General features: G+C 43.8%; 1 protein-coding gene across 4 annotated transcripts in view; it reads left to right on the top strand.

Moving 5' to 3' along the window:
- hook3 (hook microtubule-tethering protein 3) overlaps positions 1-26,841 on the top strand; it is a 60,609-nt gene that overhangs the window by 20,292 nt on the left and 13,476 nt on the right. For 3 of the 4 annotated variants that reach the window (XR_011981748.1, XM_072696149.1, XM_072696357.1), the window contains exons 5-18: positions 731-863; positions 1,847-1,914; positions 2,007-2,069; positions 2,661-2,744; positions 9,251-9,414; positions 12,377-12,517; positions 13,444-13,645; positions 14,529-14,639; positions 17,071-17,155; positions 17,319-17,391; positions 19,647-19,787; positions 20,012-20,099; positions 25,407-25,441; positions 25,559-25,641. Coding sequence is in view for 3 of the 4 variants with exons in the window: in XM_072696149.1 (XP_072552250.1) it covers positions 731-863; positions 1,847-1,914; positions 2,007-2,069; positions 2,661-2,744; positions 9,251-9,414; positions 12,377-12,517; positions 13,444-13,645; positions 14,529-14,639; positions 17,071-17,155; positions 17,319-17,391; positions 19,647-19,787; positions 20,012-20,099; positions 25,407-25,441; positions 25,559-25,641 (1,471 nt within the window). In the remaining variant the exon portion in view is untranslated. The remainder of the gene's footprint in view (positions 1-730; positions 864-1,846; positions 1,915-2,006; positions 2,070-2,660; positions 2,745-9,250; positions 9,415-12,376; positions 12,518-13,443; positions 13,646-14,528; positions 14,640-17,070; positions 17,156-17,318; positions 17,392-19,646; positions 19,788-20,011; positions 20,100-25,406; positions 25,442-25,558; positions 25,642-26,841) is intronic. The other variant, XM_072696270.1, reaches the window with a different exon arrangement.

Below are 26,841 nucleotides of genomic sequence, written 5' to 3'. Positions count from 1 at the left end.
TGGGGGCGGGACAGCAGACAGCTATACTCCAGCGCAGAGTTCTAGAGAGTACCTTATGAGTGGTAGGCTTAGGTTCGTCATATTTCCCAGCCCAGTTAGTCACCCCTGATCTACAGCATTCAAACTCCCTCAGGCATGATTATTGTTTATACACAGTCGGTGTCAGAGTCACTTTGCACGTTTTGATCTAATCTGAATCGGCCAGTTGTTCTTTGCATTGTGTCAGAATTTCATGATGAATGGACCAATAGAAATGCTCCGAAATGGCCTGGAGTAATATATATTTACATTGACTTCTATTGACTGTGAAGAAAGTACAAGCAACAATGTTGTGTGTGTGTGTGTGTCTGTCTCTCTCTCTCTCTCTCTCTCTCTCTCTCTCTCTCTCTCTCTCTCTCTCTCTCGCTGTTTCTTTCTCGCTCTCTTTTTCTTTCTTTCTCTCTTTCTCACGCTTTGTCTTTCTTGCTCTTTCTTTTTTCTTTCTTTGTCTCTGTTTCTCTTTCTCTCTTTCTTTCTCTCTCGCTCTTTCTCTCTCTCTCTCGCTCTCTCTTTCTCTCTTTCTTTCTCTCTCGCTCTTTCTCTTTCTCTCTCGCTCTCTCTTTCTCTCTCGCTCTCTCTTTCTCTCTCGCTCTTTCTCTCTCTCGCTCTCTCTCTCGCTCTCTCTCTCGCTCTCTCTCTCGCTCTCTCGCTCGCTCGCTCTCTCTCTCGCTCTCTCTCTCTCTCTGTGTAGATTCTGGGGCAGCAGATTAATGACTTCACTCTTCCTGATGTGAATTTGATCGGTGAACACTCTGATGCTGCCGAGTTGGGCAGAATGCTGCAGCTCATTCTGGGCTGTGCTGTCAACTGTGAACAGAAACAAGGTGTGTGTGTGTGTGTGTGTGTGTGTGTGTGTGTGTGAGCGAGCGTGAGCGCGTGGGCTGTGAAATCAATATCTGCTGCTGCTGCAGTGATGTATTGATGAAGAGCGCTGTAGGAGTGTTCTCTGTGAAGAGCATCTACCACTTAGAAAAGCATCAGGCAGAATGGGCGACACACACACACACACACACACACACACACACACTTGGGCGCACGCACTGATCTGAATTCTTCCACAGTCGTCTTTTCTTCCTTTCTCCTTGTCTCTGTGCTTTCTGTGCAGAGAATTCTCCAGGTTTGGTTTCAGGAGCTCATTTGCAAACTGCTTAGATACTACTAAATACAGACTTCAGTCTGGAGACCCTAATACTCTACACACACTACACTTAGTCTAAGTACTCCTGGAAGAGGAGGGTCTTCTGTCTGGGTTTGAAGTCCGAAGCCACTTCGGTGCCATGACAGAAAAAGCCTGGACGCTTGTCTTCCGTGGATGTTAAGGGATGGCGGGTCAAGCTGAGCTGTAAGCTGGAAGGGCTCTTGGTTCTGACTGGCTTTTGACCATTACCATTAAGTACAGAGGGGCTGGTCCATTCTTGGCTTGGTGTCCCAATACTTTTGTCTCCCAAGTTATACATGCTGACTGTGGGGGACACATGCATTTTTTTCATGTTATTATTTTACAAATAAGCATTCAAACTTCAACTGACCACAAAAATGACCATCAATGCCATTCTAGTCATGAGTGGAATTGGCGTTTCCAGTGGTACAGGTATTTTTGAGAACGAGCATTTGATTAAGAAACACTGAGAAGCCTTTAAAGCCTGTAAAATGCCCTACAAATGCTTCACACCCTGCTGTTCTTGCCTGTGATTCAGTGGTTCTACTAGGTGGCGTCCTTTTAAAGAGCAGTTCTGCTCCTGACCAGGTATTTTGCTCAGTTTTCATTATCTGTGTAGTGCTGATTTCCCATCTCCACTCTCCACAGAATACATCCAGACCATCATGATGATGGAAGAGTCCGTGCAGCACGTCGTGATGACGGCCATCCAAGAGGTGAGCGAAGTTGATCCGCCTCTAGGTTTCCTGAGTGACTCTGCTGGGGCGACTGTGCTCACGTTCGTCTCAATCCTGTGTCTGTTTTGCAGCTCATGAGTAAAGAGACTCCGGTGTCTGGAGGAAACGACTCCTACGTTGATCTGGACCGTCAGGTGAGAACGGTGTTGCTGACTGCAGTCTGCTCATTTACGTACAGTATCTGAGAAGTAGGTGTTTATGTCCTCAGTAAAACACTGATATTAGAATAAACACTAATAATAACACTCCTACAGAAAGTGCTGGTGGTTCTCCATCACTGTGTTCATCATTAGAACATCTCCAAAGTTCTCCTCATGGAGTCTAGTATTTAGAGTTCTCCTCAGATCAACACCTGGTTTGATGGTAAATCAGGGCTTAATGATGGTAAATCAGGTGAGCTGCTACTGCTGCTGCTGCTGCTCATCCTCCACGCTGTGCTGGCTGGACAACCTGAAACCTGGTTTTAATGAGATTTGGAGTTTCTACAAGCAATTGCTCTTATTGAAACCATATAAAATAATGTGCTTAGGAGCCTGAAAGCTCTGTACAGTGCTGTATAGCAGTCTTAAAGCCACAGGAACAAAAACTAGGTGGTTAGAGCGAGGTTTGATGATGCTTACTGTTTAAAAAAGGGAAAATTGTACAATAGGGGGTCTTAAAAATATGGACACTGGTGTTTGTGTTGAATGAGTGTGTATTTCCTGTGTGTGTAAATGTGCCCTCAGCTGAAGAAGACAGTGGAGGAGCTGAATGACGCTCTGGCCTCTAAAGAGGAAATCGCCCAGCGCTGCCACGAGCTGGACATGCAGGTAAGTGGTCAGCTCCCCAGCCTTTCCCCCCTCGATGCACATCTGCTTGCTTAACCTTTTATACTATCTCATTTCGAATGGCTTCAGTTTGTTTTTGGCTTGTAAATATTGTTTCCTCTGTAGTCGTCTCTTCCACACCAGCAAATCCAGCCATCTCCATATAGCGCATTTTTTTCATAGAGGCCAAACTGTGTAGCGGGACGGCTTCCTATAGGCTGCTGATAATATACCAAGACGCTCTTGTGCAACGCTGAGAAGCAACACTCATCAGACTGCGCAGCTGTTTTACTCTCAGGCATTCTTACTCTGTTACTGTAAAGATCTAGCCAGCTCTTTCCTCTGGAGATGGCACGATACCACTTTCCTGTTTCCAGTGGCAGTATCCTTGTTATTATGGATAATTATGGGTATATATTTTTAAGGTGGCCAGTTGAAGTTACTTAACATCTCTTAAAGGTCCCGTGTCATGGAAAACATTGCCAAGGTTTCCAAATACACCGTTCACTTCCCAGGCCGTTACCTTATTGTTATACTGCTCATTTTACAATCATATATTAGACAACCCTGAGGTTTTGTTTAAAAAAAAAAAACACTATATATAAAGATATAAAAATGATTACTAGTTATAGACGTCATGTTGAGAGTATAAAAAATGTTGCACAGTAAAAATTATGAAAATGAAACTGCTAGCTATGAAGTCATTTTTGTTATTGCAGATATATGCATTTGCATATATATAAATATTCAGTCAGTAGCAGTTTAGCTCCACCCATTCACACTGAACTTTCAAGTGTTTCAACATAAGCAGTTTTTATTTATTTATTTATTATTATTATTATATTTTTAATATTATTATATATTTTTAAACATTTATTTATTGCATATTTGCACAAACATGGTCAGTACACCTCAAGGTAAAGGTAAAAGATGAAATACACAAAAGCTTGAAGGATATGGGCTCTTCATGTTCTGGTGTAATAGAACCTACCTAGCTCATTGTTCTCATGTTAACATCAAATTTGGCCGTATTTCACCCCCCTCTGTGGTATCTGATACACCATTTCCGGCTGGTGTCGGCCCAAAGCCGGCGCTGTGTATCGGATCGGTGCCATCTCTGCTTTTCTCTGTAGCTGCTTTCCTCAGAGCAGAATGGCAGTAGCGCAGTAGCCCCCCATTGGCTGTTCATTTAGAAACCGGTAAGCCTCAGGCATTCGCAGCTCATCCTAGATGCCGGCTCTGTAGCAGTTGTGGTGTAAAGTATAGGAAATGTGTTTCTACATGTGTTTTGTTTCTTTACTCTCTTTTTTCCCCTCTTTTTCTACTGTCCCACGTGGTGGTTTCTCCCCTCTGCCTTGCTTTGAAGGCGTACCTCGTGCAGGAGGAGCGTGATAGGCTGAGATTAGAGTATATTGAACTAGACGAGAGGGTAATGTTCCCCTTTTTCACTCCTCCTGCTCGCTCACTCCTGCTCTCTCACTCTGTGCTGTTTTGGTGTCCAGAGTTTGCCACCTGCTTTCTAGAACATCCCTCAGTAGTGTGTAGGCCCTTTAATTGCGTGGGTGAGTGTGTGTGTGCATGAAAGAGCCCGACTGATGTGCTTAAAATCTTGATAATCCAGAGTAGATTCATCTGATCAGGACTGAAATTGGGTCCTGAATGTCCCAATTTATACAGTGATATTGGATAAATTCAGTAATTCAAATTAGGGCTGGGCGATATGGTAAAAATACTGTGTCACGATATTTAAATAATTTTTTTATGATATACAATATTTATCATAGAAATATTTAGTTTATTATTATAAACTACAATTCAGATCCAGTGATTTATACTCAACATCTGCTGCTCTTCGTCTAATTACACCAGTCTAATTACACTGTTAGTAATGAAACCTGCAGCTCATCAGTGTTTATTAAGCACTGATAGTCTCCTCCATATGCTTAAAAAAGAGGATCGTCTATCATGATTACAAAATGTATCACGATACGATAAAATATCAACATATTGCCCAGCTCCAGGACCGTCCCAGATATCATGTCCGGTGGTAAACAGACCAGGGCTCTATCTTACACCCTGTGGAAGACGTGTTGCAATACTTATTATCTTACACCGCACCAGCAGTCTATTTCCACGCCTTCCAGGGTGCCTGCTAATATATACATACGGCAATGGGCGTGGTGGTCTCGGAATGAGATGTGTTCCGGTACGTTTCTGATGTGTTGCTATGTTGGCAGTGGAAAACTCGAGGGCGTCACAGACTGAAAACAACCTAGGCACACGTCAACAGTCAGACGTTCGGTACTATCTTGGCAGTGGATTGCCAGCGTAGGCACACGCTCAGGTGTATGTCGGTTGGGCCCTGGTGGGCGCGTGTGTGGGCGCGTGTGTGGGCGCGTCTAAAACTAATGCCACTCACCCACCTGTGTGAGAGCACACCCCTGATTACCATGACACTGGCAGACAATGCTTACCCATGAGTCTTCGTAGCGATGCCCTGCAGTGTCATCACAGCTAGTAAGGGTGACTGCTAACTTAAGCCGAGAGCTCATGATGTGAGGTGTCAGGCTGGACGTTTTGGTGTGTGAAGTTTGCTTCTTTAATTTTTAATTTTAATTTGGTATAATTAATAATAGTTTGGGGATGATTTATTTATTTATTTATTTCTCTTTATTTATTTCATTTTTGGAAGTTTGTACATTAATGCTGTGTTAAAATATGAAAGTAAAAAAAAAATAAATTATTATATTTTATATAATATTTATATATAATTTTCTAACTAAACTAAAAATAATATATAATAATAATAAATAATTCCAAATAAAACCAAACAAAAACCCGTATCGGCCTTAAGTAACGCACCTTCATCTGTCGCAGTCCGCTCTGTGTGCACGAAGGCGTTGTTATTGCTGCGTTGGCTGTTGCACAACTGGCTGAAATAAACATGCAGGTAAACACAGTGGACGATATCAAGGTCAGCAAGTCAACTTGCTCATATAAGTCGACAACGTTGTTATCGCCACTGGGTCTCAATGGAAGATTATACCCCACCAGTTAGCATCCTCCAGACTGCATGCCTATATCCTCACACAGAGAAAGTTAGTAGAGTTATTAAATCAAATGAATGTGATTTAGCGCTTACATCGGATGCAGCTCATCAGCCAAGACATGTTTGTTATGTGCTGTGTGCTAGGTTAATGTGCTAACAAATACTGGAGCTGGACTATCACCAATTTCGGTTTGCCAAAATACAAGCTCAATTAGCTTTTAAAATCTTTTACTTAAACAAGGTAGCTTAAAGAATTTGTGTGTTAAGTTGTTAATTCAAAGTAATACTAAGATTTTAATTAATTACCATTAATCAGTGCAAATAATCATGTAACAATAATGAACCAATTAATTACTTTTAGAAGTAGTTTTTACCTGCAGCCCTGACAGCCAGTCATACCCGGAGTTCTCTGTACAGAACAAATAAGGATCTGAATGTATATTTACGGAGATAAAGGAGATGAGGTACGGAGATAACGGCTCGTTCATGCTCAAAGGTAAACACGGATGCAGACGGAGCCTCCTGTGCGTACTCTGTGTCCATTTCGTCTGTATTTGTGCATGTTTCCTGAAAAGTACGGAATCTGATAGAGCAGAGCAGTACCGATAGAAACCACTGGGGGCAGCGTAACTGATAGCTGAAGTTCTATTGTAGTAACAATCTCCTCCACTGTTGCCATGTTTGTGTGTTGTCAGGAACCTTTGATTCTGATCAGCCCTCTAGTGGATGCATTGCTTGACATCCACGTCGAAGTAAAGGATGCATAGGCGTAGTGTTGGGAGTCTTGCCCATGGACTCTTATTGGTGACTATATAAAGACTCCTAACACTACACTGGCCCACCTCTGTAATATGAGTAACCTTGTAAGTCGCTCTGGATAAGAGCGTCAGCTAAATGCTGTAAATGTAAAAGTTTAAAATGGACATAAAGGATGCATAAATGAGCCTTTAGTCCAGTGTTTGTTAGCCTAGCATCTCCCTTTCTAAACCAAAGAAGCAAACTTAAAAGACCAAGCCGATTTTTCCTGATTGGCTTCATCTGGGGTCAGTACTCAATCCTGTTCAGATTTGTAGATTAGTTGCTTTCTGAGACTTGATGAAACTCTAGGATAATATTATGGATCGAATTCGAGCTTCAGGATTGCTTCTCCTGCTTTTAGATGAGCGTCATCTTTAGGCCGCTTTCTTCATGCTAACATAAAACCCAGGTTCTGAGCGCAGGGTGTTGACCCTCTGGAGTAATCTTCTTAAATTCCGATGTTTTATATCAAAATGTTCACAACAGTCTCTGCTCTCTATAATGAGACCCCTTGTGACCTAGAGCTCTGTGAGGAGGTATTCTGACCTTAAACTTGAGAGATTTTAGAAATTCTTAGAAATTCATGTCACTTTACAGGGGTGTAAAGGTGAGTGAAAAATCATCCCTCACAGTAGTACAAAAAAGAATTTACAAATAGACAAACTGGATATTCACACACACGGAAAAACTGGATATTTACACACACGGGAAAAACTGGATATTTACACACACGGGAAAAACTGGATATTTACACACATGGAAAAACTGGATATTTACACATGAACTTATGCTATACATGTACACACACAAACACCCTATTTACAATATTGCACTGGTAAAGACAGTTAAAGGTTTGCTATAATCTGGATTTTACATTATTTACAAGTGATATGTAAATAATGTACCATATTTACATGTGGATGAATTGGGTTGGTGCTTCAACTGGGTTTCCCAGAGTCTTAGCTACGAGTTTCCTGAGTGTCTATTGGACAGTTTTACACAAACCCATAGACGGACACGCAAATCCTCCAATTACAGATGACAGCAGTGGTGGGTGATAGATATAAATATTATTATTATTATTATTATTATTATTATTATTATTATTGTGTGTATGTGTATGTATATATAATTATGTATTTTTTACCATATCACAATTTAAAGACCTTTATGTTACACAATATTTATAACGATACATGCGATCGCAGGAATCATTCATCAGTAGCGACAGATTGTCCCATACTGAGCTTTTTTATTTGTAATCTGCTGCACTTTATCTAATTCAACCAGGCTAGCTACACTGACTGTAATGAAATGTGCAGTTGATCAGTGTCTTTAAGCACTAACAGTATCCTTCAAAGCATCTCAACCCATCTTTAAAACAACGTAACTTCGGAAGAAAGTCATGTACGATCTGGCGCTGAGATGAGATGCGATGGTAAGGGCAGACTCTACAGATCCAGGAAATGTCTGAACCGTAGTTATTCGCTGTGTCCTCACAAACATAGAGATAGAAACTTAAGATTTTACGCATCGGAGCGTTCATGGACTTCAGAGGGTTGATGACCATAAGAAACTGACTGTAGGTTCTTCTCAACTGTATGAAGAAGAACTGTCTGTAAGAACAGTGTCCATTTCTCATGTTCTCACCCTGTCATGTGAAGCCTCATGATTTCCCGTGAGCACATTTCTGCTGCTTTGCTTGTTGTGTTTGGAGACGGAGCTCACACATCACGCCCACATTATACAGCATGAAGCTCCAGTGGCTTGATTGATTGTTTTTGTTCTTCGGTTTGGTTTATTGGTTCTCATTTTTCTCAGTTTGAATTACTTATTAAATAATGTATTGAGACTTTTGATCTTTAAGTGACGAGCTCTTAAATGTAGGCTGTGTCCGAATAAGGGATGTAACGGTACCCTGGCGTCCCAGTTCAGTTTACACTGCAGTGTGGACCTTAGGGTTCGGTACAGGAGGTGGGGAAAGCTACCCCAGATTTCCTGACCTTTAATTTGAACAGACGGTCGTTTACGCACACAAGCCGTTTTCCAATTGGCTCACTCCTACATTACCCAGACTACTCAGGGACTGGCAGGAAGAAGTCTAGCTAACCGTGCATGTCTGAAAGGGACTCCAGTGTTCCTGTAGTGCCCACAGAGGCAGCCGGTACAGCCTGTAGCGTGTAAAGGTACGTAAATGTACTCTAAAACTGTCCAGCCACGCTGACACACTGCGCTCATCCGACTCGGCTTGATTTCTTGAGTTTAAGTAAGATTTGGAGTTGGCCAGAATATCGGAAACGCTTGTTTACTTTACGTCGCTTTGCTGCGGACAGGACAGTGAGAGCTAAAGAATGAGGAAGCTACTGTAACGGGCTGCAGTAACGTTAGTTTTGCGAGTACAGTGAATACTCTACAGTTCCTTCAGCTGTAGCGTCCATATGAAGGTACCGCTACACCTCTCATTCACACTGCATGTTATTAAACGCAGAAAGATAACTGCTGAAAAACTCAAATAAATAACAAAATTAAAATAATACATAATTTATATATTATTTCATTTCATTTCATTTTAATTTCAATTATTTGCTTCATTCTGTTCTGTATATTCCATTACTCACCTGCTCTCTCTCTCTCTCTCTCTCTCTCTCTCTCTCTCTCTCAGGTTGCAGCTCTGCAGGAGGAGAAGGGCAGTCTGCTGGCGGAGAATCAGGTCCTGATGGAGCGCCTCAACCAGTCCGACTCCATCGAGGACTTGAACAGTCCTGCAGGGCGGCGACACCTCCAGCTACAGACCCAGCTGGAGCAGCTGCAGGAGGAGACCTTCAGGTGAGACATACTTGGGATGAGTTATTTTTGCACCTCCGCCAAATGAAGTAGTGGTGGGATGGGGGGTGGGGGCAGCGTTCAGTCTTTAGGGGCCAGGTACGTTCTCTCCCTCTTGCTGTCTTGGGGCTGATGTACACTTCTGTGATAATACAGACAACCCAACAGAACAGAAGCGGAGACACAGTTGTGTTTAGGGCATGACTATATTATTCTTATTCTACACCATGATTAATATATTATGGTTATGATCAGAGCAGTTCAACAGTATTGATGGTTTGGTCATTTTTATTAATAATTTATAAATAGTTCTGATCAGAGGAGGACGGGTCGGGTCCCCCTTGTGAGTCTTGAGTTCGCCAGAGTTCTCTAGAAGCAAAAATCCCGGACCACTGATTACATTTGGCCCACAGATCAGTTCTCTGAACGGCTCACAGGTTCGAAAACAGCTTTCACACTTGGCCAAATGTACCAAACTCTCAGAACAGGTCATTCATAATTCAGCGTGCCACGTTCTTGTTGTTCTGTAACTCAGGAGGCAACATTTATGCTTCTCTGTAATTCAGAACGCAAAATTGTTGTTCTTCTGTAGTTAAAAATGGCAAATTCTTGTTTTTTCTAATTAAAAATTCAAAGTGTAGTGACTTTTACCCACCTTTAAACTCTTCTGATTTAAATGATTACGAGGGAGCGGGCATGTGTTATCCAGTAATATTAACCAGTACTTTCACAGCATTTGTCCAGCTCTAAATTTATGATGCCCACTTTTCCCCCATCCTAGACAACCATATACACCATTAGTGTTGGACACAGATAGAATATGACCTCCCCCTTTAACCCATCTGTGCAGTAAACACACACTTACACACTAGTGACACTAAGCACATGTGCCTGAAACTTCAAGGCCTGCCTTGGTTGTTTGGTATCGAACCCACAACCCTGTCATAAATAGCCCGGTGCTCTAAGCACTGATCCAGCACTGCCCACAGTAACAGCCGGCTCTTTCCTTTCACACTTACCACATGTAATGCTATTCTTTGCATTTTATTAATCTAATAAACAGTTACGATTCATTAGGAGGATGTGAACTGCCTTACAAAAACACATGAAATTTGACCAGGGTGCCCAAACTTTTGCACACGACCATATACGTATACTCTTCTCCTCCACCTCTCGGCTGTGGATGCCTGTAGCATCGCTGGGGATCGAGCTCTCTAAATCCTGAGTAAAATTGATTTATTACACCAAGCTTTCCCGCTGGTCTGCTGCTGGGCGCTCTTCAGCAGTCGTGTGCTGTGTTGGAGGCCTGCTGGGGTTCGGTGCTCGTATTATGAGCATGCCGGGCTTTTAATGGATCTTCTCTTTGATTTATTTAGGTAAAACCAGGCTTACCTCCTGAACTTCACTTAAATGCTCAAGTTCTATTTGATAAAGATCCATTTGAAGCTTTACAGGCATGCGGCTTCTAGATGGGAATGGTTTGCATTGCTCAGGGAGGGTCTCTTACCCTCTGTAAAAGATTTAAACAGTGTCCGAGCGTGTTCAGCTTACAGACTGGTGGGATTTAAAGCGAGAGATCGATGCTGGGGAGTTTATTGATTCTTTTCTCAGTTTGTCGGTTCAGTCAGTCAGTCGGGGAGGGCAGACTAAAAGCCTGTGAAGACTGATGGAATGGGCTGGTTCAGTGTGTCTGAAGCTAACATAAGCTAAAATAAGTGTCTTACTTTAAATTAGTGACCCCAAGCAGGTCATTTCTCAACTCTTAGAAAAATCTTGATGTATTGGAAAATGCACTGTGTCTACATGTCTGTCAAATATATGAATTATTAAAAAAAAATATAAAGAAATTGTACAATCTTGAAATGGAATTCATAATTTTGTCATTTTAAAATATAAATATTTGTACATTTGCCATTTTAATTGAAATATTTGCAGGTTTGATATATATTTTTCAAATGCAGTTTTAAATTGAAATACATGTGTATCAGATCCATGTATTATTCATCACTATGGACTTAAGTCCTTGAGTATTTAAATAATTATTAATTATTCATTTTTTAATAGAAAACCTACATTTCTATTAGATCTATGTACTGTTCAGCAACATGTAAAAATGTTACTGTTTTAAATTTAAATATTAAATATTTATTTAATTGAAAATGATTATATTTCTGAAGGCTATATTACTTTATTATATAATACTTTAAATACTTATATAATTTTATTACTTTTTCTAAATTATTAATTTATAAAAAAAATTTAATAAATTCAGAAATATTGCATTTCTGAATTAAAGCACAATTGAAATTGCATCTTAAATTCTTTATGAAAAACCCATGAAGTGACCAGGCTTTAGGTGAGTTGCTGTGCAGTGACCCTAACTCTGATGTAGTTTTTCACCTAGTTCATTATTCAGTGACCAGGCTGAGTGTTACAGACCTGTGATGTTATGTTGCTGCTAATTCTAACCTTGCTTCAGGTCAAATGATAAAATCATTACCAGTAGCTTTCACTCACACTTTCCGCTAATGCTAATGCTAGCGCTGGCTTCTTGCGGCAGGATGAGTGAGTCGGAGCTCTCTCGTATAAGCTGGGAGTGCCAGCCCCTGCCCTTTCCTTTGGCTCCTCAGAGCATCAGCCCCATACTGGCCCAGCCCCAGTGGAGGTAACAACACCTAGCATGGGCACGGAGGGCACCTCCTGGGCATAGACACCCTCTCACTGGGGCACCTCATGGGCTTGAGGGATGTAGGTGGATCTGGCAACCCTTTTGAGCACTTTGAGCACTTCACTATTGGTTACCGTTTATGCTTGTATGTGCATCACCATTGGTTTGTGTTCTTACGGGGGGTTTAGGGCATAGTGCTGGAACCTTCACTTTTTGCATGTCAGTCTGAAGCCCAATTGCTCCTTCTTTGTGCCTCAAAGTCCGGTTTTGACTCATGACTATGTGTGTGTGTTCCAGGCTCGAGGCAGCTAAAGACGACTACCGCATCCGCTGTGAAGAGCTGGAGAAGGAGCTTCTGGAAGTCAAAGGTCAGAATGAGGAGCTGACCTCTCTGGCTGACGAGGCTCAGACCCTCAAAGACGAAATGGACGTGCTCAGGTGAGACAAAAGCCAGACCTTGCTAAGCTCTTGCAGTACAATGCAAAAGTCAGAGACCACCCTACATTCAGTGGAATTCAGGTGAAAATGGCCGTTAAATAGAAGTTATTAGTTTTCAGGAGATACACTAAATGTCCAAATGTTTGTGGACGCCCCTTCTAATGAATGCCTTCAGCTACTACACACACACAGCTTGTCTAGTCTAGACTTCTTGGAGCAGATAAGCATTAATCTATTGGCACCCTGTCTCCTAATGCCAGGCGTGGGCTAGAAGGGGTGTAAAGCGCCCAGCTTTGAGCTGTGGAACTGTGTTCTCTGGAATGATGGATGGTGCTCCATGCAATACTTTTGGGGTGGTGGTCATCCAACATCCTAACCTCACTAACACACTTTTTGCTGAATGCAATCAAATCCTCACAGCAGAGCTCCAAAATACAGCAGAAAGCCTTCCTTGGATGTTAGAGACCCTTACTTCAGCAAAAGCAGGATTGGTTCTCTTTTTAATACCCTTGATTTTAGAAGAAACAATAAAAGACCAGGTGTCCCAATACTTTAGTCCATATAGAATATTTTTGTGGACATTGCAAAACTCCAAAGTTAGAAAAAATGGAAAAATGGCAGTCATTACAACTGTGTCTGGTGCCTCAAACCCAGTAGACCACCAACACCCTCTCCATCAGATGAACAGCCTCTAAAGCTTAAAACTTTTTTGTGAGATGAGAGGAGATCTAAAAACATCCACGGGTGCTGGTGTCCATCCTTGCAGGATACGGAGCTGATAAAGAAGCTCTGAGAAAAGTAAACAGACAAATTGAACTGCTGAGGTTCTCAAAGACCTCAACATCCAGACCTCAACATCATTGAGTGGCTGTTTGGGCTGTAAAGGAAACGAGTGTATAAAAACTGTATGTTTTGCTCTCTCTTAGACACTCCTCTGATAAAGTGTCAAAGCTGGAGGCGCAGGTGGAGTCGTACAAGAAGAAGCTGGAGGATCTGGGAGATTTGCGGAGGCAGGTGAAGCTGCTGGAGGAGAAGAACACCAGCTACATGCAAAACACGGTCAGCCTGGAGGAGGAGCTGCGCAAGGCTAACGCAGCCCGAGCACAGCTGGAGACCTACAAGAGACAGGTCTGCATAAGGGTGAACGATACAGTAAACATGTGATATGGTGCTTAAAGCCTCTGGGAACATAATTCTGAGTTTTCTTTCTAATGAAGTTGATCTGGCTCCTCAGGGCCTCCAGTGTAAATGTTAAAAAGTATGTCTTATGAAGATCTTCCCATGGTCTTATAAACGCCTGCTGTATCTCACCATATTGCTCTCCTCTCCATGTGGATTGGGAGGTCCTAAGGGTGGGTCAGGTTTCACAAGACTAACATGGCTCTGTTCTCTGAGTCTCTGAGTCTGAGCAACCTGGAGACTAGAACCAGGTGAGCTACAGCTTGAGACGTGACTGAGGAAGCAGCTGCTCTGCCTGGTCTTCCCTCACTTCACTGCAGATTTTAGAGGCTGAGTGTCAGGACTGCTGGGAGGTCCCAATGCAGCACCATGGCATGGGATTCGCTGCCTGCAGCGCCCCTATACCTACCCTTCGGCAGCCGGGTATGTCATGTGCCAGTAGGAGATGGAGAGGCAAGGGACTACGGGGCACATGGGGCAGCCACCCCATTATATTTGGGCTGGTAACTCTGTTCCAGATATCAGAACTTCAGTAAACCCTACTCTGTCTCAAAGGTGTGTGCGTTGCCAAATTTAGTTGGCCAGTGATTGAGAGCTGTCGCACATGTTCATAAGGATGATATTAAGACCACGCCCAGACCGTTCTCGGAGAGGTCTGATGACTGTATCATGGCGCTTTTGAGGAGTGCTTTGTGTTTTCCAGTGAAACTTTGCTGGGCGCTTCACTGAACACCTGAGTTTGGGATTATACTAAAGATTCAGTAAATGTGTTCCCGGAGGCTTTAAAAGTACTGTGTCCATTTAAACTCATATTGAATGTTTCTGTTCGTAGGTGGTGGAGCTCCAGAACAGACTGTCGGAGGAATCCAAAAAGGCAGATAAAATGGAGTTTGAGTGCAAGCGTCTGAAAGAAAAAGTGGACTCCCTTCAGAAGGAGAAAGATGTAAGGCCAAAACCCATCGTCTTTAATTGAAGTCAAGAGGCTTTCTTGTCATATTAACTACATACAGAGTACACAGTGAAACGAAACGACGCTCCTCCAGGACCATGGTGCAGACAGAAACACAAGTGCGGACAGTACAGCACAATACACACAGTGCAGACGAGGCACCTTCTGTAATTGTCTGTTATTCTATGTTGGAGGATCAGCCAGAAAACAGTAGAGTGCAGCACTGGTTAGTGCAGTACTCTAGCAGCTACTGCTAAAACATCTGTGCAAAAATGCAATGTTCAACTATGTGCAGTCCAGTGACGCAGTGAGGTCGTATTTACTGCAAAATGCTTTCACATTGTCTGGGATTCACCTTGGGTGAATGGGTGGATGTGGAGGAGTCTATCCCCTCTCTGGAGTTGAGAAGTCTGATGGCTTGTGGGAAAAAGCTGTTGTCTTGTCGTGTTCTAGTCTTGTCTTCTTCCCGATGGCAGGAGGGAGAGCAGTTTGTGAGAAGGGTGGGTGGGGTCATACACAATGCTGGTTGCTTTGCAGATGCTGCGGGTGGTGTAAATGTCCATGATGGACGTGAGAGAGGCTCTGATGATCCTCTCAGCTGTCCTAACTATTTGCTGGAGGGTCTTGCAGTCAGAGACTGTTCAGTTCCCAAACCAGGCAGTGATGCAGCTGCTCAGGATGCTCTCTCTGGTGCCACTTTCTATGGAGTTGCAGGCCCTTAGCAGCGCACGTACCCCAGCAGTCATCTACGGCTTCTGGTTTGGGCGTTAGATGATGATACACTAATGCTGTATGCTCCTCCAGGTTAACTGTGTCTCCATCAGTTTCAGCCTCCCCTAACGTGCCACGCCATGCAGTGCACTCGAAACAGTCCTGAAGGGCAGAGACGGCTCCTGACGGCCAGGTTGTCACCTGCTTCTAAACTGGTTTGGAGTGTCTGATGAGAGGCCTGTATGCTGGAGTCAGCCACACAGACATGTGGTCAGAGAACGCGAGGTGGGGGCAGGACTCTGCCCGATACGCGCTGGGGAAAGTCCACGAACGTGGTTAGCCCCACTAGCTGGATGCCACTGTCTGGGATGTGGTCGTTAAGCCACAATTCTACAAAGACTAAAATACGGCAGTCTCTGAAGTCACGCAGCGTAGTCGAATGTAGTCCAGTTTAATCTCCAGGGAACAAATATTTGCGAGGAATAGCGTTGGGATAGTCAGATGGCTAGGGCTAGCATTTAGCCTCACACAGATCCCGGGCTCTCTCTAGTTCTCTCATATTATAATATTACCAGTAAGATCCTTCATACAGTCACATATTTCCTTGCCGGTCTCACTCTCACTGTTTTTCACTGTTTTCTGTGACCTAGTTCAGAGAAATCACCCCTCTCATGAGTGGTTGGTGTGGCGCAACAGATAACACCACTACCTGCCACTAAGCTCCCACACCACGTGGGAAACTGGGGTTCGATTCCCGGTCTGGGTGACTGTGCTACACCAATAAGAGTCCTTGGGCAGGACTCCTAACACTACACTGACCCACCTCTGTAATACGGGTAACCTTGTAAGTCGCTTTGGATAAGAGCGTCAGCTAAATGAGCTGGCCTGAGCTGGCCGTGGGCTAGTTGTTCAGGTATGTATTTCAAACAAACATAGTCCTCTGCCCTCTTGTCACGAACCCGTGCCGCTGCATTCTGGAGGCAGGGCAGGGCAGGGCAGTCTTGAAGTGACGAGACTGAACGAGCACCTGGGTGGCATCTCGTAGCGAGAATGGGTCAAATTCTCCGGATGCTGAAAAGGAGAAATCTGCAGGACCGAGTTAGATTTGCAGCATGACTTGAGAACGGTAATCCATGGCTAATTCAAGCTGTTGTAGATGGAGTGACCAGTGAGTTCTCAAATCCTAGTCTATTTAATACAAACAATGAAGTTTATTCGGTTAGGCTCTATACCCTCTTCTGTTGGCCTTAGCTAAGCTGGTTAGCTGCGGGCAATAGTGACTTGTTGTGTTGCCGGCCGGGGCTCGTTGTGTTGCACAATAGCAAGTACCGGATTACAGCGATTAAACAAAGTAAGCCAAAATTTCTCTTCTGCCCTCTGGTGGCTGGCTGCAGTACAACGTTTCACCCTGCCAAATCACACGTCCTTAAACAGCAGAAAGGAAACTTTTAATTTGACAAAAGATTTTTATTTGTTCTGTCAATCAGTTCTGGCAAGCCCCGCCCACATTGATATCTCCCTAGTGGTTTTCCCTCACTATTAACACGTTTTATGGAAGTTATGTGGAGGTGTTTTAAAGCAGTGTGGTAATTAGGTGATAAGCTTTACCCTGGAATATCAATCATGCTCTCTCTCTCTCTCTCTCTCTCTCTCTCTCTCTCTCTCTCTCTCTCTCTCGCTCTCTTTCTCTCTTTCTCCCTCTCTCTCTCTGTAGCGGATGAGGACTGAAAGGGACTCCCTGAAGGAGACGATAGAGGAGCTCCGGTGTGTCCAGGCACAAGAGGGTCAGCTCACTTCAGGTACAGCTCCAGCCTGTTAGAAGTGTCAGAACATCTCAGCTTTTTTTCTTTTTAAACCGCCTGGACTCATAAAACCATGAAGCTGCTTTAGAGAGTATGGCTGCTATAGAGTTGCAGGTGTTGGTGGTGCAGTCCTGGATACCTGTGTGTTTCTCTTTGTCAGTAGGACTGGTTCCACTGGGCAGTAACGAAGCGTCTGATTCGCTAGCTGCTGAAATCATCACTCCAGAAATCCGGTACGTCCTGCTCTTTCTCTAGATCACTGCTCTCCAAACATTATTCAGAGCACTATTGACCACGCTCTCTCCCAGTGGGGGATGGCGCGCTCTCTCCCCCTCCTCACTCTGAAAGCGATTTTAGCCGGCACAGGTGGCAGGGGCAGGGGATCCGGTGCTTTCCTCCGAGCGCATTTGCTGTGGTGGAGGTTCGAAAAGAGGCAGGGTTGGCCTTGCAGGTGTGAGGAGGCGGCGTGTGTTAAGTCCTTACTGTCCTAGTGTCTGGAGCGTTGCTAGTGCTAGGGGAGCTACGAAGGGGGAGGGGGGAGAAAAAGGGGAAAAAATTAACAATAAAATAATTTAAATTAAATTAAAATAATTTTAAATAAATAAAAAAATAGCTGACATGAACATGCTACATTTAAAATAATGAAGAATATATTATATAATTAAATATTATATTTTTTTTTACGTTGTTTATTGTATAAAAAAAGTATGAGTTGTTTTTTATTTTTTATTTACCTCCCTGTTATTTTCCCCCAGAATGAAATATGCAGCTCTTTCCTGTTTTGTAATTATTGTAAAGATTACAGACTGTTTCCGGATCGTGCTGCCGTCCTCTAGTCTTCATGCTTAATGTCCAGATTTGACCCTGATTCCAGTAAATCTGTGGACCCGTAATATTAGACAGGTTTATTGACCAAACAACGACCTGATCAGGACCTACAACACACAGTTAACTACCTGGGGATCCTCTGCTGAAAAGGACATTGCTGGGTGTTCTGTGCTTTGCGTAGAGGAAAGACACAGTGGCTCTTCCCTACAGTGTGTTATGCAATAGCTGTAACGCAAGTGGTGTGCAGATGTTGAGTTGAAGTGCTGTTTGTCTGAAATCTTTATTTCCTGCCTGCAGTCAGTGAAGGCTTTCACAGCAGCCTCCAGCTCACATGTGCTGCCTCTATTACTCTTCCTTTCTCTGTTCCTTTCTGTCTGTGTTTATTTTCCCTGCTGAGTGCGCCTGCAGGCCAGCGTGGCTGTGCACACAGAGATAGCGGATACACACTGCCACACACCGCAGCACTGTCGCGGTCTCTGTGTGTGTGTGTGTGTGTGTGTGTGTGTGTGTGTGTGTGTGTGTGTGTGTGTGTGTGTGTGTGTGTGTGTGTGTGAGATTGTTTCAGAGACTCTTATCAAACATGCGAGATAAAAGAACAGCTGGGAATCTTTATGGGTACGTGTAGAGGTGGGAAGATCGTGGTCCTGATGAAGCTTTCTTCTTTTCGCCTCAAAGGAAGACCGGAGACTCCCTCTGAGTCCAGAGCGTTAGTTATTAGCTGTGTTCAGTGGCTAACTTATAAAGTGCTGCCTCTGAGGATCGCTGGTTCGAATCCAGGCTCGAGCTGCTTGCCATCTGCAGCCGGAGTCAGAGAGAGCACAGTTGGCCTTGCTCTCTCAGGGGTGGGTTGACGGTACTTCCTCCCTACATCAGTCTTGGGGTGATGCTGGTCAGCACAGGCGTCTGTTAGCTGTTGTATCAGAGCTGGGGAGCTACGCTTCCTCCAAGGATGCTGCTTCAGCGGCAGTTAGAGAAGAGGTGGCGGCTGGCTTCACGTGTATCAGAGCTTGTCTTCACCCCTCCTAGTGTTGTAGGGGCATTGCTAGTGATGGGGGGCGGGAGCGTCATTTGAACAGGGATTTGGTTAAATGGGTAGAAAACAGGATAAAATTATAAATACATAATAATAATAATAATAAGCAGATGATTGTTTACTGTACAAAGGTAGATGTGTGGTGACAGAATGAGAAGATCAGAGGTCGACTGATGAGTTACATTCTTGTAGTTCAGAAGAGATGCAAGTTTTTACTTTATGACCCAAGTGAAATAAAAATATACAAGCTATGTCTATGTCTATTACGTGTTTGTTTGTGTGTGTGTGTATATATATATATATATATATATATATATATATATACAAAATTCACAAAATTGACACGTTTTGCCATCAATGTCTCACAATTTTAGTGTATAATTTTGTTAACTTGGGATCTTCATTGGCATTTTATTGTATCAAACCTTTGATGTATCAGGTTTTTTTTTTTCGAATTTTCAACTGGAATTTAAGTTAAGACTTAATTTCTCATCATTCTGACTGAAAACCACGTATTTAACTTGGATCTTAAATAATGAATTATGTTCGCGGTTGATCTACAGAATCATAACTGATGAATCATAAGAAAGACCAGCTGTATAAATGGTGTGTGTGTGATGTGTGCAGAGAGAGGCTGATCCGTCTGCAGCACGAGAATAAAATGCTGAAGCTGAATCAGGAGGGCTCTGATAATGAACAGATCGCTCTGCTGAAGAGCCTGCTGGAGGACGCTAACGCCAGGAAGAACGAGCTGGAGAGCGAGAACAGGTAACACACACACACACACACACACACACACACACACACACACACTGGTACACCCATAATGCTTGTGCACGTTTGCTCCTTTAGTTTTCTACTGGAGCTACGAGGCTAATGTAAGTAAGCTAGCAAGTAATGGAAGCTAATACCCCAACAGGTAGCGTCATACAGACTGCACGCCTAAATCAGTTGCTTTAACACATCTCCCTCCCTCTTCCTCTCTCTCTCAGGCTGGTGAATCAGAGGCTGATGGCAGGTCAGAGTGAGGTGGAGGAGCTTCAGAAGAGTCTGCAGGAACAGGGCTCCAAAGCTGACGATGTGAGTAGTGCTCTCAGGCCACCTTTTACTCTCAGACCACCCACAGGAGTCCCAGAACTCAGTAGCCTCCTGCTAACCCTTAGTAGCCATCTCTGGAGATAACGTAATCACGTGTATTAAAACAAATCATTTTGTTTTCAATATGGGAGTTCAGCAAAATTTTCTGTTCTTTGTTGAAGTTGAGGAAGAATCTCAGTGAAGCTTTTGACTTAATGTCTCAAAATCGGCGAATATATTTAACTTATTTGTTTTTAATATTGATGAAGATTTTTAATGGCTTGGTTTCCCAGACAGAGATTAAGCTTAGTCCTGAACTACACAGCATTATCAGTGGAGAGTTTCAGTGGAGACTGAAAAGGACTAGGTTTAATCCTTGTCTGGGAAACTGATCCAAAGGCTTTAAAAAAAAAAAAAAACTTTCAAAATTGACTTTTCTCAATTTCAACTTCAAAATAATTACTTATTTCTTAATATTTTTATCTAGAATATATATATATTTTTTATTTAGTGTCTTAAAATTGACCTATTTTCTCAAAAGTGACTTGAAATTTTGACAGTATCCAAAAAAAAAATATGCACATAAATAGTTGTATATTATGTGGGAACTAATTGTTTAGCAAAATGTCTAGAACTTTTTATCAGGGGTGTCTCTGAGGACCCTGATTATTATTTGGATCATGTGTGATGGAAATGAAGGTGGATACCCAGTAAAAAGACTGGGGGCAGCTTTTCCCAAGTATTAATGTGTCAGACTTGACAATAAAAGTGGGCAATATGATGTGTATACCTCTAATTATGAAATTACATCAATCATGAGATTACGGTTTACATTGTATCTGTTCCAACTTATTAAAGCTCTGAAAAACATCATGATGCGTGGTAAAATATTCTGTGTTATGTTTTTGTCATGTTGCCCACCCGATTGGCTTATAATGTTTCTTTAGCAAATCTGTAACCCAGTTTGCTGTACAATCTTTTTCAGTGAAACCTCACTAGGAAATGATTTAGACAGCAGTCAGCAGCCATACTAATCCCATTTGCCTTTCTAACAATGTGTAGTTTTGTGTGTGTTTGTGTATGTGGTGTTTTTGTATGCATGTCTCTCTGTGCTGTCAGTGTTTGCCCCTTCCTGGTTTTCTGTTATTTTGTGTTTGTCACAGTGCTTTTCTGTCATATACAACTTTATACCTAGATAAATGTTAAACACAAAATACCTTTTTACATAAAAAAAAAAGTTATACAGCTTTACCCATGGACAAAAAACGTTATCGCCTCCAGCTACTTAAGAAGCAACAACTGCAACTGACATTTGAGTAGAATACTACCAAAAAAAATCACTGTGCTACATTTCAGCCATTCAGGTGTGGATTTGCCTTTCTGTTTTGAGTCGTTGTCCTGCTGCATAACCCAATGCTGTTTCAGCTACAGCTCATGAACAGATGAACAGAATTTGTGGTTCCTTTAATAACAGCAAGCTGTTCACTTCTTAAGGCAGCAAAGCATTTCCCCACTGTTGCACTACCACCACCTGCCTACCCTGACTGTGTTCTCTGGAATGATGGTGGTGCTCCATCCAATACTTTTGCGAGGAGTTTGGGAGTTGATGATGAGTTGGGTTGGTGATCATCCAACATCCTGACCTCACTAACACTCTCCTCACAGCAATGCTCCTCCAAGATCTAGTAGAAAGCCTTCTTCCCTGGACAGTAGAGACAGTTACTCCAACAAAAGCAGGATACACTTAGTATAAAGTATACACTGACTATTATGCCACAATAGAGAGTCATATCCAGGGAGGGGGCAAATACTTTTTCACAGCACTGTGTGTGTGTGTCTGTGTGTACTAATGTGTGCATGAGTTGCTAACAGGCTTTTCAGTGCAGTCCTCTTCAGCTTACAGTGTCACTTGTGTTGTAGCATGGCCCAGGCATGCCATTGGCTCCCCTGTCCGTTCGGTGTGGAGGTTAACGGGTCATGTGTGATGACATCACCAGGAGCACTGTCCACGTGCCAGCATGTCCCCCATGACTGTCTGTGTGTCCTTTAGGTTGTTTCTCGCTCGACTTCATCCATTCCACACTCTCTCTCTCTCTCTCTCTCTCTCTCTCTCTCTCTCTCTCTCTCTCTCTCTCTCTCTCTCCGATCCTTCTGTCTGTCTGTCTGTCTCTCTACCATTGCGGACAGGCCTCTCGCAGCCCTCTTTCCTCTCTCTCACAATCACCCTCTCCTCAGGCTATTGTAAGTACAGCATGTGGGAATCGACCACTCTGCTGCTGCTGCTGCCTTGATGTGTGTCTCTCAGTCCCGTCTAATGAATACCTCTAATGGCGGGGCAGCTAGCATGCGAATGCTATAGACCAATCATGTGAGGCCTGCATGCATGATGCCCCTCTGAAGCCCCAGTCAGGGACCACTTTAACAGCAGCAACCAGCGTTAAAACCAAACCGAGTAACTGGAGGACACAGTTACACTGGATGATGACACAGTTGTCTACAAACATGTAACTACAGATCAGACCTTGTTATTAGCTATGCACCATACACTACCTGGACAAAAGTATTGGGACACACCTCTTAATCACTGGATTCTGGTGTTTCATCAGTCCCTTTGCCACAGGTGATTAAAATCAACCCCCTAGCCATGCAGTCTGCCTTTCTTCCACACATTAGTGAAAGACTGGGTGGTTCTGAAGAGCTCACTGAACTCCAGCGTGGTTCTGTATGTAATACAGCAACAAGTCAGCTGGTGATATTTCCTCCCTCCTAGATCTTCCTCCATGAGCTGTGAGTGGGATTATTGAGGCACTAATCCGCTACTGCGATGTCTTGAGGGTTGCAAGGTCGGATCCAGAGCCATGCCGCTTCGTCATAATTAGCCAGAGTCAGAGAGAGCACAGTTATCCATGATAATGCACCCCCTAATCACTCTTAAGCGATGTTGCCTGGCACAGGCACTTGGTAAAAACAGGGGGTGCTGGTTTTGCATATATCAGTGGAGACGTATGTAAAGTCCTTACCCTCCTAGTATCAGGAGCATTGCTAAGGCTAGGGGAAGCTACGAACGGGTGGATTTTTGGCAGCAACTTAGCCAGGGAGTGTCAGACCACATAAAAGTCCAGAGCGGGGTCAGGGCCGGGTGCTGAGCTCAGACTGCAGAGCTCTAGACCTGCTGTTAGGGCTGCAAATGAGGGTCAGCTCCATATTAATGGCAGTAGGTTTAGAATGGGATGTCATAAAAGCACCAGTAGGTGTCCCAATACTTTTGCCCATATCGTGTATGCTCAGGTAGTGCCGGAAAAGCAAGCTGGGTAGCCACAAGCCTTCATATCGAGTGTTTCCAGCTGTTCCATTCCTTTTGTCTCCTCCTTCTGTTAGTGACATTAGCCTCATAGCAAGCACAAGCCTTTTATTAGACTGCTTTTATTATGGGAAATTCTGGAAATTCAATTGCTGCCACAAAAAGAAACAAAAACTCAAGTGTGTACGTTAGCTTTTCCCTGACTGGGGCTTTGAAACAGCAGATTTCTTGGAGTAGAAGCAAGTTTTGGACTTTGACCGATGGGCATTGATTGCCTAAATTGATCCAGGCTGCATCTTTCTGCCCGTTAGCCAGCTAATGCCAATGAGTGCTTAGCCTTTTAGCCAGAAGAGAGACTGGAGAGTGGCCGCTTTCTACCTGCTTCTGCATGACCAGTCCAGAGAAATCGAAGCGCCGTTAGCCGTCCTTCTGTTTGTTTGGATTTGAAAATCGAAGGGAGAGCTCGGACCGTCGTCCCTGATTTTCCGCTGTGGACGCTTCCTGTGGTTTCTTCACTGTATCTTTATTAAATGTGTCAGAATCAGAATAAGTGTGTGCTGCACCGAACTCGTCTTGTACCTCCTGATCTCACTGAAACGCAATCAGCATCCGGCCTGTGATTGAAATTGGTACTGTGGACTCACCTGGATGTGAATGCAAATGTGAAACTTGCTGGTGCCCTCTGCTGGCTCACAGGTGAACTGCAGCGGACACATGGGCACAGCATGTTTTAAAATTAGGCCGGAAGTAGCGCAGACGAAGCAAAACATTCCCCTATGTGCATTTAAGAGAACCACAGGATGAGGGCACTGTAGGAGCTCACTGATTAGTGATGTTACGTTCTGAAAACGAGTGGGGGGAAAAAAAACTACGTCCACCGTAGTTGCGAGTTTAGAGGCTTAAAAGTTGAAAGACTGAAAGACAGAGCAAGCAAACCTGGACGAACCCGTCTACTAAATATGGCTAAAAAACAGTCCTAAGAGCATTCCCTCGACTCTGTGCTCTCAGATATGAGGCTTTATCCTCTAATCAGGTGGGATTTGAGCCTCAGTTAGCTGGAACACGGCCTGTGCTGTGGGGTTTCAGCTGCTAGCTAACTTATCTAAGCCTAGATAGTCGACTACGAGTCCAAACACAGCAGAACCGGCCTCTCATCTCACCTTTCTGTCCCTCCCAGCTCAGCAGTTAGCCAGCAGCAGCTGCTCTGGGCTGTCTGATAGTCAGGGGAGCTGTAGCTGAGCTGGTTCAGCAAAGGCTGAAGCGAGTGGCTACAGGCCCAAAACCATGGAGGAAAACCAGCAGACGCTGGATTATTAGTCACCAGTCGCTCGGGTCCCTCTCATCTAAACGTTTATAGGTGGGGTTTCAGTCAGACAGACTGGAATTTGTTCTGTGGAGAGCAGACGGTTGTCCTGCTAAGCTAACTAAGCTAATGTCAAGCAGCTTCTCTCCTGATTCAGTGCAGTTTAATGTTAGTAATGATCCATTAGTAGTCAGATCCAGGGTTTAACATTCATTAAATGATTGCCCCTTCTGTTCTGTTGCTTATATAAATGGGGCTCCATCACCGCCACCAAGAAGGAGGTTCAGATGATTGCTGCTGCCATAATGCACAGCTAACTGGGACCAGCATGCATTGTCCTGCTCCGTCCAACCTCGTTAACTACGCTTAATTTCTTTGGGTTAGGCTGTGGGTTGTGCCCCACTGTCCCCTACGCTAAGATCAGAGGCCACATGTGCCCCCCCGCCCCCTTTTAATGCCGTGTTTTCTGGACATACAGTCGGGAGAGGTTAGTGTTGCAGGCCTGGGAATGAGGGGGGTGGCAGTTTCGCTGCATTTCAGCAGGGGGCGCCAAAGTGTTAAAAATGACCTACCTCTGTGATTGTGTGGGTGTGTAATTGGTCTATGGTGGTGAAAATCTGATTTTTACCTTCTGGACCTGGATTTACTGCCTCTGTTCTTGGTATGTTTTTAAATTGGTGTCCTGTCCCCTCTCTCTCTCTTGCAGTCGGTTCTGCTGAAGAGGAAGTGCGAGGAGCATTTGTGAGTATCCCTAAGCTCGTCTCTTTCTCCTGCAGCCCCTGATTGGACCACAGTTCCAGCTGTAATTGGTATAAATGAATTAAAGCTGTCCTCTCTGTGCTGCTCTTCGTGGTTTAGAGAGAAGCTGCGGGACGCCACCAGCGAGCTGCAGAAGAAGCACAGCATCATCGAGGACCTGGAGACCAAGTACAGCTCAAGCGGTCAGTTAATGAACCAGTTCCTGAAGCGGGACTGCAATGGTTCCCTGAGACGCTGGATTGACCTCCGTCTCTCATTCTCGCGCCCTCTCACACTCGTCCTCTCTCTTTCTCTAATTTGCCTCTTCTTTCTCTTTCGCTCACTATCACCTTTGCTCTCACACCTTTTCCTTTTCTCTCTTTTGCTCTCGCTCTCGATCACTGTCTCTCTCGCTCTCTTTTGCTCGGTCACACCTGTTCTCTATCTCTCTCGCTCTCTTTTGCTCGGTCACACCTGTTCTCTATCTCTCTCGCTCTCTTTTGCTCGGTCACACCTGTTCTCTATCTCTCTCGCTCTCTTTTGCTCGGTCACACCTGTTCTCTATCTCTCTCGTTCTTTCTTTCGTGCACTCTCGCTTGCGCTCTCACACTTTTTCTGTTTCTCTTTCTCCAGCTTTCTCTTTTACACTGCCATGTGCGCTTTTTTTTTTCCTCTTTCTCTTTTGCTCACTCCCACCTTTTCTCTCTCACTTTTGCTTTTTCACTCTCTCACTGCTCACTGTCTAGCACTCGCTCTCTCGCTTTCTTTCCCTTGCACTCTCCCTTGCACTCTCCCTTGCACTCTCTATCCTTTGCTCTTGCTCTCTTTCTCACTGTCTTCCAATCACTCTCACTTTCTTACTTTTTCTTTTTTCTCGCTCATGCTTTTTCTCTTTCTTTCTCTCTTTTGCTCTCACTCTTTATCACTCTTTTTCTCAGTCTTGCGCTCGCTCTTGCATTCTCTCAGTGTCTTGCGTTTGCTCCCTCACACGTTTTCTTTTCTCTCTTTCTCTCTCGTTCTTTCACTCTGGCATTCTTTGTTTCGTTTTCTCTTGCTTTCACACACTCTCTTTTTTCTCGCTCTTGTGTTTTGCTGTCTCGCTTTTTCTTTCTCAGTTTTCTTGCTCTTTTATTGCTTTCTCTCTCTCGCGTTTTTCTCGCACTAATTTGTTCTTTTACACTCACCCTCTCTCCTCTCTCTCTTGCACTCTCTCGTGCTGTTCCTCGCTCTCGCTTTTTCTCTCACCATTGCTCTTTCTCATGTTTGCGCTCTTTATTTTTTTTTTTTCTTTCTTAAATTTACATTTACATTTAAGGCATTTAGCAGAAGCTCTTATCCAGAGCGACTTACAAAAGTGCTTCACTGTTTACCCAAGAAAAACCTCAGCCAGTTTGAATAGGCTA

Source organism: Salminus brasiliensis, chromosome 1 (genome assembly GCF_030463535.1).
Source record: "Salminus brasiliensis chromosome 1, fSalBra1.hap2, whole genome shotgun sequence".
NCBI lineage: Eukaryota > Metazoa > Chordata > Actinopteri > Characiformes > Bryconidae > Salminus > Salminus brasiliensis.
Note: the sequence above shows the minus strand (reverse complement) of the source record. Positions and strands in the feature narration are given on the sequence as shown.